Source organism: Rhinatrema bivittatum, chromosome 7 (genome assembly GCF_901001135.1).
Source record: "Rhinatrema bivittatum chromosome 7, aRhiBiv1.1, whole genome shotgun sequence".
NCBI lineage: Eukaryota > Metazoa > Chordata > Amphibia > Gymnophiona > Rhinatrematidae > Rhinatrema > Rhinatrema bivittatum.
The window spans coordinates 187,558,517-187,570,844 of NC_042621.1; the positions used below are offsets into that span (position 1 = coordinate 187,558,517).

Sequence of the window (12,328 nt, forward strand, 5' to 3'; positions counted from 1 at the left end):
TTCATAAACATAATTAGTTAACTACCTCCATAACTATAGGAAATTACCTTCCATTTCACCCTGAAGCAGTCTCAGCTGCAGTCTCTGCCGAAGGGAGTAGGCAATCTTGGTCCCAGTTGCTTACTGGGCTAAGGCTGGTGTGAGCCCTGGAGAAGAAAAGGCAGGTTCAAGACGAACAGCCGGGTAACAGCAAGGCTTTCTTGTGTACAGTCTTACAGGACACCAGAGTTCATCAGCTTCATCACAGAGAGCGGCAGAGGGTGTGGGCTCGAGTGTCGACTTCAGGTGTTAATGGTTTTTCTTTTGTCAGCTCCTTTGAACCCTCTCCCCTGCTGCTTTTAATGGGCAAAATATGAATATGTAAGATTTATTTATTTATTTATTTATTTATATTCTTTTATATACCGACGAACGTTGGGAACATCTCATCGGTTCACAGTAAACAAAATGCAGCTAACGAGCTTGTATAGATCATGTATAGTCAAACATTGGGATGGACGGAGTAGTTTCTTCATTTCAGAGTGCTGGCCCCCCTCTTCCAAAGGAGGGGGGGGGCGTCACTGCTCTTGCTGCCTGGTGAATCCGGACCAGGGTATGATCTCGGTCTTACAACCTCTTGACCTGCGAGCTGTTTTGCGGTGTCAGTGCTTTTATGTGATCTGAACTGATATACTGCCCTTTGGATAAGCTGTTTTTTGTCTCCGGGCAGATTTGGGTTGTTGTCATGTCCTGAGCAGTCTTAGCTCATTGTTTGTATAAAGAAGCCATAGCGAATAAGTTAATTAGGCAGATCAGATAACCTGGTCACATCTTATTATTCTGGTCAAAAGTTCCTCATCTTGTTTTTCTGTTGAAACATACATGTCAGCATTCATCTTATGAAGTCAGTGTCCCTCTTGTGGGGTCAGTATTCATATTTGGTTGCTTACAATGGTAAAAACTTCTGGTCTCTAGAGATGTGAATCGGAACCAGAATCGGTTCGGATTCCGGTTCCGATTCACATGTGTTTTTTTTTTCATCGGGCCCGATCGCGGTTTTGTTTAGCGGGTTAATTTTGTGTGCTGTTTTTCCCGCCCTCTCCCAAAACAATAAGAGAACCCCCACGAACAATATCGTGGGGTTTTCCTATCGTTTCGAGGGAGCCCCCGATTTCAGACGATTTTGAAAATATCGACGATATTTTCAATCGTCCGAAGCCCGATTCACATCCCTACTGGTCTCTCCTATAAGACCAGGCCCAGCATGTTTGATTCTAAAATGATGCATAACGAACCAGGCAGTTCTGTAACATTTTTCATGTCATTTCAGAATTAACAATTTCCCCCTATTAAATAGCATGGCAATGACAAATTAATGTTCCAATGTAATAAGGTGTGCTGGGCTGTTTACACAGTTTTATCTGTAAACATTTGCCCATTTTGGGGCAGATTTTAAAAGCCCTGTGTGTGTAAATCCAGCTCATTTACGCGCGCAGGGCACTTGTGCGCCGGCGCGCCTATGTTGCATTGGCTGCCAGCGCTCGCAAAGCCCCGGGATGCGTGTAAGTCCCGGGGCCTTGCTTGGGGGCGTGTCGGGGGCATATCGGGAGGTGCGTCGGGGGCGGCGTGGCATTCGGGGGTGTTATGGGGGTGGGGCCGTGGGCGTGGTGCCGGCCTGGGGGCTTGGCTGAGGCCTCTGAACCAGCCCCCTGGCCGGGGAATGGCGTGCCGGCAGTTGGCCGGCGCGCGCAAGTTACGCCTGCCTTGGGCAGGCGTAACCTTCTGAACAAAGGTAGGGGGGGATTTAGTTAGGGCTGGGGGGAGGGTTAGGTAGGGGAAGGTGGGGGGGGGGCCGGAACAGAGGCAGGCTGCTTGGCTTGGCACGCGCAGGTTGCACAATTGTGCACCCCCCCTGCGCGCGCCGACCCTGGATTTTATAACAAGCGCTTGGCAGTGCGCGCATGTTTTAAAATTGGGCGTAGATTTGTTTGCGACGGGATGTGCAAACAAATCTACGCCCGCGCATAACTTTAAAAATTTACCCCTTTATGTGCGCAGACTTTATGCTTCATGCAGCAAGGAATTTTGCTTACACAAAAACGTATGCAAAAGCAGTATAAAAATGTGCATATAGATTAATATTCTTGCATTTAAATTAGAGGCATGTAGGTTTTAACTCATTGTTTCTTAACACCAGAAATTTCACACCTGGTCAGAGTTGTCAAAAAATTTATTGGGGCTATGCTTTATGGGACTGAAACCGAAGTTTGTGGTACAGGGGTCCTCTACACAGAATTTAAGCACATAAAACACAATCATGTACATTTTCAAAGGAGTTACACATGTAAATGTTTTTTACTATTCTAGAAATTTTCAAAAGCCATTTACATGTGTTATCTGCACTTATAATGGGTAAAACCTATTGACAATTCAATGGCATATACTATAGGAATTTTCAAAACCCCACATCACGAGTAAAGTGCATTTGCATGTGTAAATCCCAGTTTTAATCATGTAAATGTGTTTGAAAATCAGGCCCAATTTATGCACAAATCAAGTTCTCTGTGCATAGGTAATGTTTAAATATGCAGAAAATGTTTTGTGCACAATTATTTTTATGCACACACATTGAGGATAACTGTCAAACAATACATGTGGTGTCATATTTATGCATATATGTCCATTGGCCGATCTACACACGTTTTATAAAATAAGCTCGTATGCAGGCTTATGCGCAAATACATGCAAAGCATTAAAACCTCGGATATCAATGCATTGAACACATGCACTTTTTCTAACTATTTTAAAAGTATATGCTTGTATATTTTACATGCAAAAGTAAAGTAGGATTTACTCATTTAAGTCAGCCAGTTTTAAAACATGAGAATTTTAAAAAGAATTTACACATATAAAAGTATCATATATCGTAATAATTTTCAAAAGCCCACTAACATGCATAAAGTGCTTTTATACAAGTAAATTCTAGTTTTAAGCATGTAAATCCTTTTGAAAATAACCCCTATGCATGTAAATAAACTTTTAACAGTTTACCAATTAGTACACCAGTTCACCCAGTCCTTCTCTAAGTCATCGAGACGCTCCTCATTCTGAACTTCCTCCAGTTCGCTCAGACCTCCCACCCAATCAGTACTACACAAACACATTTAATATCACTTGTGCCAGATAATTATCAGGTTAAAAAAATGCAAATAAGTTGACAAATGTATATGCGTAAGTGTTGGCCCTGCCTGGACATGCCCTAAACTGCCTCTTTTTTTATGCAAATATATATATGTATGTGAAAGCAGAAATGTATATGTATTTTTTAATTTTCTAAAATATCGAATAGCGAGTTAATGCTACTTACATGTGTATATGCTAATTTTTATCCACATAGCATTTTGAAAATTAACCCAACAATGTTTTGTGCACATAAATCTTGTTTTTTACACAGAAGACAATATTTGTGCTCACAAAATTTTTCTGTGCAGAAAACATTTTTTATATCCATAAATCATAATTTATGCATGCTGAGCATGATTGCACTTTTTGAGGTTACTGCACATTTTAAAACTCCTGATACATTAACATACCATTACCATACATTGGGAGTTAACCCAATTTTATCACGTGAATAAAGAAAATGTGAGCTAAAATTTAGCTCATATTTTTTTACTAACATTTTATGACATTCGGTCCTAAGTAATTAATATTCTGTTTCCATACCTTGAATACTTGTGTGCATTGACTTTTAACATTTCCATATATGTGCTACATAATGTTAGTTTTTGCCAGCAGTTAGGATTTTATAAATTAGGTGCTGCACGTTAAATCCTTGTTGTAGGTTCTTTTGGAATGAGATATGCCTTATGACAGACAAAGAGAATAACAACAGAGACTGTCTTTTGTGAAACAATGACAAGCTATATTTTCTGTATGAGATGTGTGTGTGTGCATATATATTCACATATGTACACAACAGGTGCTTATGAGAACACCTGTGACAAATAACAAAACAGACAGACAAACAGATATACAATACTGGAGGCGCTGAATCTTTCTCACTGTTCAGTTCTGGTCAGCAGCGGTCTCTCTTCCAGCCCACCTTGCATCTGTAAACTAAATTCTTGCCTTGCACATGCGCAGAACAATTCTCTTTGTGTAGCCTTTTTTGATATATTGCCAGACTACTGATAAGAAAAACTTTCTGTGTATGCCTAAAATGGTGGATTACTTGTCTTTTGTCCACCGCTTATAATAGCCATATAGTCTTCACTAGTATTTAAACCCAACACTTGGCCCTGGACAGTTGCCAGGTATTTCAGCGCTCAGCACTGCTCCTGACCTTCAAACTTTGCAGACATCTTGTTAGAAGAAGGAAGTACTATTGGGGTAGATTTTCAAAGGGTTACGCTCATAACCCCCCAAAACCTACCCCTGCGCAAGCCAAACCTATTTTGCATAGGCTCGGCAGCGAGCGCAAGCCCCGGGACTCGCTTATGTCCCGGGGCTTTAAACAATGGGTGGTCCGGGGCAGCACTGAATTCTCTGGCACAGAGGCCTGTGCCAGGGGATGGCGAGCCAGCGTGCGCAAGTTCGCCAGAGACAGGCATAACTCAGCAAGATAAGGTGTGTGTGTGTGTGGGGGGGGGGGGGATTTAGGTAGGGCCGAGGGGTGGGTTAGTTAGGGGAAGGGAGGGGGGGACAGCATTTCTGGCCAAGTGGGCCAGTTTTAATGCGGATTTTAACCACACCTTTTTCATTTGTGTTAAGCCATGTGATATGGCTTTATTGCACTTTGTGATGTTTTCACAAATAGTGTTTTCAATATTTTAAGGAGAGAGAGAGAGAAAAAGAGAGAGAGAGAGACTAGCTATAAGGCCCTCAGACTAGGTAGGTATTTATACCTCTATAGGAGGCCCACCTAGCTACTCGAGGTGAGGTTTAGGACGGTATTAGTGTAGGGGTCAGGGGCTACTTTGACATGCAGAGTGTGACGTACGAACAGAACAGTGCACTCTTGTGAAGATTTTATGACCTTCACAGTGAGGAAATTCACCCAAAGATGAGACTTGTGCAATGTTCTCTCAACCAAGCTTGATGTTACCCAGGTAGAGAGTCCATCAAGCTAGGTTTATAACATGCACGAGCAGCCGCACGCATGTTATAAAATCCGAGGTTGGCATGCGTAAGGGGATGCACACTTGTGCACCTTGCACGCACCGAGCCCTAGGGAGCCCCGATAGCTTTCCCTGTTCCCTCGGAAACCCGCCTCCCAACCCTACCTAAACCCCCCCCCCCCCCCCCCCCATACCTTTGTTTTGCAAGTTGCGCCTGCCTCTGGGCAGGTGTAGGTTGCGCGCTGGCCAAGTGCCGGCACGCGATCCCCCAGCCTAGAGGCCCTACGGAGGCCTCTGGCTATGCCCCCGCTCTGCCCTGGACCACCCATTCCCCACCCCTTTTTTCAAGCCCCGGGACATACACGCGACCCGAGGCTTGCGCGCATTGCCGGGTCTATGCAAAATAGGCTCGGCGCACGTAACCACCTTACATGCATAAATCCAGCTGGACATAACTCTGAAAATTCACCCCATGTGTGTAATTTCCAACTCTATGCCCCCAGAACGAGTATTTTTTGTGTGCATAAAAGTATATTCTCTGCTTCAACGGCAAGGGGAAAAGAGGAATTTGGATTCAGACAACAACCAATGAGGCCTCGACTTTTATGGTCTGGGGTACTGATATGCAGACATAAGGGAAAAAACACAGGACGGCTTCTACAGCCAAGTCCATAAGCAAAGCAAGTCAAGCAGCACTAACTGAATTTTCAAAAAGGCTCATTACCCAGTAAAAATGTTGCTAGCAGTAAATTTTATGGGTTATCATAAGGCTTGGGGATAAGTGCAAGGAGCGGCAGTTACTATCCTTAAGAGAAACATGGGGGTAACCTGCATGGCGCGGCAGATTCTACCATAACAATCTTGCTGGGCAGACTTGATAGACCATTTTGGTGCTTTGCTGCCATCATTCTTGTGTTATGTATATATGTATGCATGAAATCAGATTACATACATACTATTATGCTCACTAACCCTAGGCAATTTATAACAAGCCATCTTAAACGGCTTTGAGAATTTCTCTTTAATATGTATGCTAAGCACAGGACGCTGCTAGAACAAAGTTCTTGTGTTCAGTACAGAGGATTTTAAGATGCAGTTGTAGGGACATAAATGTATTTAACATATTAATTTATAAGGAATTTCATGACTGAATTTCTTTTTACATTTTATATGTAGGATCAATATCAATTTTGCTATAAAACAGTGCTTGAAGTTCTACAAAGCATTCCAGGAACGGATACAGATCATTGGCAATAAGAGAAACTCATGGCCTGTGGGAGAGCATGCGACTGAATGAATATTGTTGAAAGCTACCAGTTTTATACGTGCTGAACATTAGAACTAGAAGTGCTGAACTAGAAGTTCTCCAGAGCAGCAAAACGTCATCTGGTTAGAAAATTCAGATCCTGGAAGTACCTGAATTTATCAGATAATGTGAATTCCATGTAAAACAAATTGGCAACTGTGTTACCAATCATTGGATTAAGTAGGCACATTTTTTACTGTGTCTCTTGTTGAATATAGAATGCCAGGAAAGCATGCCAGTGTATATGCCTCTGTAAAAGGTAAATCCAGGAAGATAATAGGCAGCATATACATATAATAAACTTTATTTTTAGTTTGTTATATCTCAGAAAAAGGTAGTTCTCCGATTAGTTTTAAATGTGCCACATGCCAACTTCATGGAGTGCCCCCTAATCTTTCTATTATCTGAAAGACTAAGACCGTTCTAGACCTCTCATGATTTTAAACACCTCTATCATATCCCCACTCAGCCATCTCTTCTCCAAGCTGAAAAGTCCTAATCTCTTTAGTCTTTCCTCATAGGGGAGCTGTTCCATTTCCCTTATTTTGGTCACCCTTCTCTGTACCTTCTCCATCGCAATTATATGTTTTTTGAGATGTAGCGACCATAATTGTACACAGTATTCAAGGTGGGGTCTCACCATGGAGCGATACAGAGGCATTATGACATTTTCCATTTTATTCACCATTCTCTTCCTAATACTTCCCAAAATTCTGTTTATTTTTTTGACTGCCGCAGCACACTGAACCGACGATTTCAATGTGTTATCCACTATGACACCTAGATCTCTTTCTTGGGTTGTAGCACCTAATATGGAACCTAACATTGTGTAACTATAGCAAGGGTTATTTTTCCCTATATGCATCACCTTGCACTTATCCACATTAAATTTCATCTGCTATTTTCATGCCCAATTTTCCAGTCTCACAAGGTCCTCCTGCAATTTATTACAATCTGCTTGTGATTTAACTACTCTGAACAATTTTGTATCATCTGCAAATTTGATTACCTCACTCATCATATTTCTTTCCAGATCATTTATAAATATATTGAAAAGTAAGGGTCCCAATACAGATCCCTTAGGTACTCCACTGCCCACTCCCTTCCACTGAGAAAATTGTCCATTTAATCCTACTCTCTGTTTCCTGTCTTTTAGCCAGTTTGTAATCCACAAAAGGACATCGCCTCCTATACCTTTTGTAATCCACAAAAGGATCGCCACCTATACTTTTCCTAGAAAGGAAAATTGTCCATTTAATCCTACTCTATGTTTCCTATCTTTTAGCCAGTTTGTAATCCACAAAAGGACATCGCCACCTATACCTTTTGTAATCCACAAAAGGATCGCCACCTTTATCAGTTTGTAATCCACAAAAGGACATCGCCACCTATACTTTTCCTAGAAGCCTCTCATGAGGAACTTTATCCAATGCCTTCTGAAAATCCAAGTACACTATATCTACCGGTTCACCTTTATCCACGTTTATTAACTCCTTCAAAAAAGTGAAGCAGATTTGTGAGGCAAGACTTGCCTTGGGTAAAGCCATGCTGACTTTGTTCCATTAAACCATGTCTTTCTATATGTTCTGTGATTTTGATGCTTAGAACATTTTCCACTATTTTTCCTGGCACTGAAGTCAGGCTAACTGGTCTGTATTTTCCCGGATCGCCCCTGGAGCCCTTTTTAAATATTGGGGTTACATCCTATCCTCTAGTCTTAAGGTACAATAGATTATTTTAATGATAGGTTACAAATTTTTACTAATAGGTCTGAAATTTCATTTTTTAGTTCCTTCAGAACCCTGGACTGTATACCATCCGGTCCAGGTGATTTACTACTCTTCAGTTTATAAATCAGGCCTACCACATCTTCTAAGTTCCCTGTGATTTGGTTCAGTCCAACTGAATCATTACCCTTGAAAACCTTCTCCGGAACGGGTATCTCCCCAACATACTCTTTAGTAAACACTGAAGCAAAGAAATCATTTAATCTTTCTGCAATGGCCTTATCTTCTCTAAGGGGCGGATTTTAAAAGCCCTGCGCGCATAAATCCTTCTGGATTTACGTGCGCAGGGCCCTCGTGCGCCGGCGCACCTATTTTGCATAGGCCGCTGGCGCGCGTAAAGCCCCGGGACGCGTGTAAGTCCCGGGGTTTTTGAAAAGGGGCGGGAGGGGGTGTGTCCGGGGGCGTTCCCGAAACGACGCGGCGTTTCTGGGGCGTGCCGCGGCATTTCAGGGGTGGGCCCGGGGGTGTGGCACCGGCCCGGGGGTGTGGTCGAGGCCTCTGGACCAGCCCCCGGGACCGGAGGACGGAGCGGGGTTGCTGGCCGACGCGCGCAAAGTTAGGGGGTGGGTTAGGTAGGGGAAGGGAGGGGAAGGTGGGGAGAGGGCGAAAGAAAGTTCCCTCCGAGGCCGTTCTGAAAGCGGAGTGGCCTCGGAGGGAACAGGCAGCGCGCGCTGGGCTCGGCGCGCGCAGGTTGCACAAATGTGCAGCCTCTTGCGCACACCGACCCCGGATTTTATAAGATACGCGTGGCTATGCGCGTATCTTATAAAATCCAGTGTACTTTTGTTCGCGCCTAGTGCGCGAACAAAAGTACGCAATCGCGCAAGTATTTAAAATCTACCCCTAAGTGCCCCTTTAACCCCTCGATCATCTAACGGTCCAACTGACTCCCTCACAGGCTTTCTGCGTCGGATATATTTAAAAAAAGTTTTTACTGTGAGTTTTTGCCTCTACGGCTAATTTCTTTTCAAATTCTCTTTTAGCCTGTCTTATCAATGTCTTACATTTAACTTGCCAACGCTTATGCATTATCTTATTTTCTTCTGTTGGATCCTTCTTCCAATTTTTGAATGAGGATCTTTTGGCTAAAATAGCTTCTTTCACCTCCCCTTTTAACCATGCCGGTAATCGTTTTGCCTTCTTTCCACGTTTTTTAATGTGTGGAATACATCTGGACTGTGCTTCTAGGATGGTATTTTTTAACAATGACCACGCCTCTTGCACACTTTTTACCTTTGTAGCTGCTCCTTTCAGTTTTTTTCTAACAATTTTTCTCGTTTTATCAAAGTTTCCCTTTTGAAAGTTTATCATGAGAGCTGTGGATTTGCTTACTGTCCCCCTTCCAGTCATTAATTCAAATTTGATCATAATGGGCTAGATTTTAAAAGCCCTGCGCCTATTTTGCATAGGCCGCCGGCACGCGCAAAGCCCTGGGACGCGCGTAAGTCCTTGGGCTTCATAAAAGGGGCAGGAGGGGGCATGTTCGGGGGTCAGGGGGCGGTCCGGGGTGGGTCCGGGGGCATTGTGACGGAGGCAGGCTGCACGGCTCGGCGCGCGCAGGCTGCCGATTTTGTACAGCCTTGCGTGCGCTGACCCCGGATTTTATAAGATACGCGTGGCTACACGCGTATCTTATAAAATCCGGCGTACTTTTGTTCGCACGCGCGTACTTTTTAAAGATCTACCTCATTATGATCACTATTGCCAAGCGGCCCCATCACTGTTACCTCTCTCACCAAATCCTGTGCTCCATTGAGAATTAGATCTAAAATTGCTCCCTCTCTTGTCAGTTCCTGAACCAATTGCTCTATAAAAATGTCATTTATTCCATCCAGGAACTTTATATCTCTAGCATGTACCGATGATACATTTACCCAGTCAGTTTGAAAAATGCCACAATATATGCCACGATATATGCTAGTTTAACATGTGTAAATCCTTTTGAAAATTACCTTCTATGACAGTAACTTTCAAAACGGCGCACACATGGGCGACTGTCAGCTTGCGCCCAAATATGCATACATGTAAAAAAAAAAAAAATAGCCTGACTGCATGCACAAGTGGGTGTATGCCTGTGTTTGCAAATGCTGCTTCTTCCTTCTAAGTGAGGGATTTTAAAAGACGCATGCCAACAACATTGCAATTTTTCCCAGTTCATTCCCAGTTGGCCGAGTTAAAGGATAGGACTTCCAAACTCCCCTAGTTTAATAGCCTTGACCTTTAAAACCCTGTTGATCTGCCTAGATACTTTTTTTAATGTCACATGTATTTACGCGCAAATATCATGTTAAAATCCGGGAACACCCATGCCCCACCCAGCCCATGGCCCTCCCCTTTTTGGAAACATTTCATTTGTGTGCGCAGCAGTATGTACGTTCATTTCCCAGCTGCTTTTAAAATCTGCTCGGTGCATCCCCTAATTGATGCGCGCGTCAGGCTTTTAAAATTCACCTATATATAGATAGATATATATATATATATATAGATATATATATATATATATCAGCAGAAAGCCTATGGCACTGAACTGGAAGAAGAGAAAAATTGAGAGGTTCTGATAGAAAACAGTAGTGACCAGGGGCAGCTGACAATGACCTGGACCCTCGGGCAATAAGGATCATTTGGTCTTTAACCACCCAGTCAAAGCTAGGGGAGAATGCTGTGGGCCCTCGGACACTGCCCTATTGTGCAAATGGTCAGTCCTCCCGTGACAACAACCTGCTAAACGTATCCAGAACTCTTGGGTTATGTAGAGAAGCAGGATTAGCTTAAATTCAATTATTCTAAACTGAAGTTTGGCACATGATTCTTACCAAAGAACAACTCTGCACCAGCTTAATTAGATGCCCGGGTGCTGAAATGGCATTCATTATTACATGTCTAGCAAGAGCACAGAAACATATTTTAAATTATTCAATTTGATACTAAAAATTTGTGGGGTTCATTCAAATCTGATTTTATTATATGTTTTAGTCATCTGTCCTTTAAAATATAAATCATTGTGATTAAATAAAGGAAAGTATTAATGAGTAAATAGCACTCCTTTGTGCAATGATCATATATACATCTTAAATTGTACTTGGCTTGCTGGAAAGTATTATTGTAAAAGAAATGTTGTAGAAAAGCCTGAACCACTTGGCAATGTATTTTTGAATGTCTACTCTATAACGCTATTTACTTGAGTATGATAAAATTGCCTGATTACTCTGGGTGACTCAGCCTTAAAAGCCCCAAAATAAACATGGCTAATATCGCCCTATGTGCTTTCCTAATGCTAAACACAAATACAGCATAGTGACATAGGATTGGAACTACAGGTGCTAAGGATGCTGCAGCAGATCCTAGAAGGTGAATTTTCACAATGTTACACATGTAAAAATTAGCATAAGCATACATAAGTAGCCTCTACTCTCGTACTCTTTATTTTATAAAAGTGAAAAATAGATGTGTATTTTCACTTTCAAGTGCACATGTATGCATGGAAAAATGGAGCAGTCTAGAGGCATTCCAGGGTGGGGCCAACACGCATGGAAGTTGCTATTTTAAAAGTCAATTTCACACGTACATTTTCCAATTTACTTACATATCCTTACACCTGCTAAATATCTGGCATAAATAATATTAAATATGTTTATTGTGTAGTATGGACTAGATGGGAGATTTGGGTGAACTGGGGGGAGTTCAGGCTGTGGAGACAGGTAGTTCTCAATGACCCGGAGAAGGACTGGGTGCACTGGTGGACTAATTGGTAAAACTGGTAATTTCCTTGATGCATGAATGTTTTAAAATTGGTCAACCTACACATATAAGTCCTACTTTCCTTACATGCATATATTTTTAAACTAAGTTGGAAACGTATGTGTGTTCAATGCATTGATATATGTGTTTCAATACATTGCATGTATTTTTGTGAAAGCCTACATACACATTTATGTCGCGTGATAGAGAATGATAATTGATTTTTATAAAACCTGTATATACTGTACACATGGATTATAAAATACTAGGATAAAGCTACACACAGCCATATGCGTTCATATATGCCAAGATGCGCAGTTGTTTATGCTCCCTGGATACAGGCTGCTATTATATGGGTCTAAAATGGATTTGCTGGACCCCCACTATAAAAATTGGTT

At 42.2% G+C, this 12,328-nt stretch overlaps 1 protein-coding gene across 2 annotated transcripts in view; it reads left to right on the plus strand.

Moving 5' to 3' along the window:
• LOC115095641 (tyrosine-protein phosphatase non-receptor type 20-like) overlaps positions 1–6,858 on the plus strand; it is a 154,503-nt gene extending 147,645 nt beyond the window's left edge. For both annotated transcript variants that reach the window (XM_029609640.1, XM_029609639.1), the window contains exon 13: positions 6,276–6,858. In XM_029609640.1, the coding sequence (XP_029465500.1) occupies positions 6,276–6,356 (81 nt within the window). In that variant the 3' untranslated portion in view covers positions 6,357–6,858. The remainder of the gene's footprint in view (positions 1–6,275) is intronic.
• Positions 6,859–12,328: the final 5,470 nt, after the last annotated feature.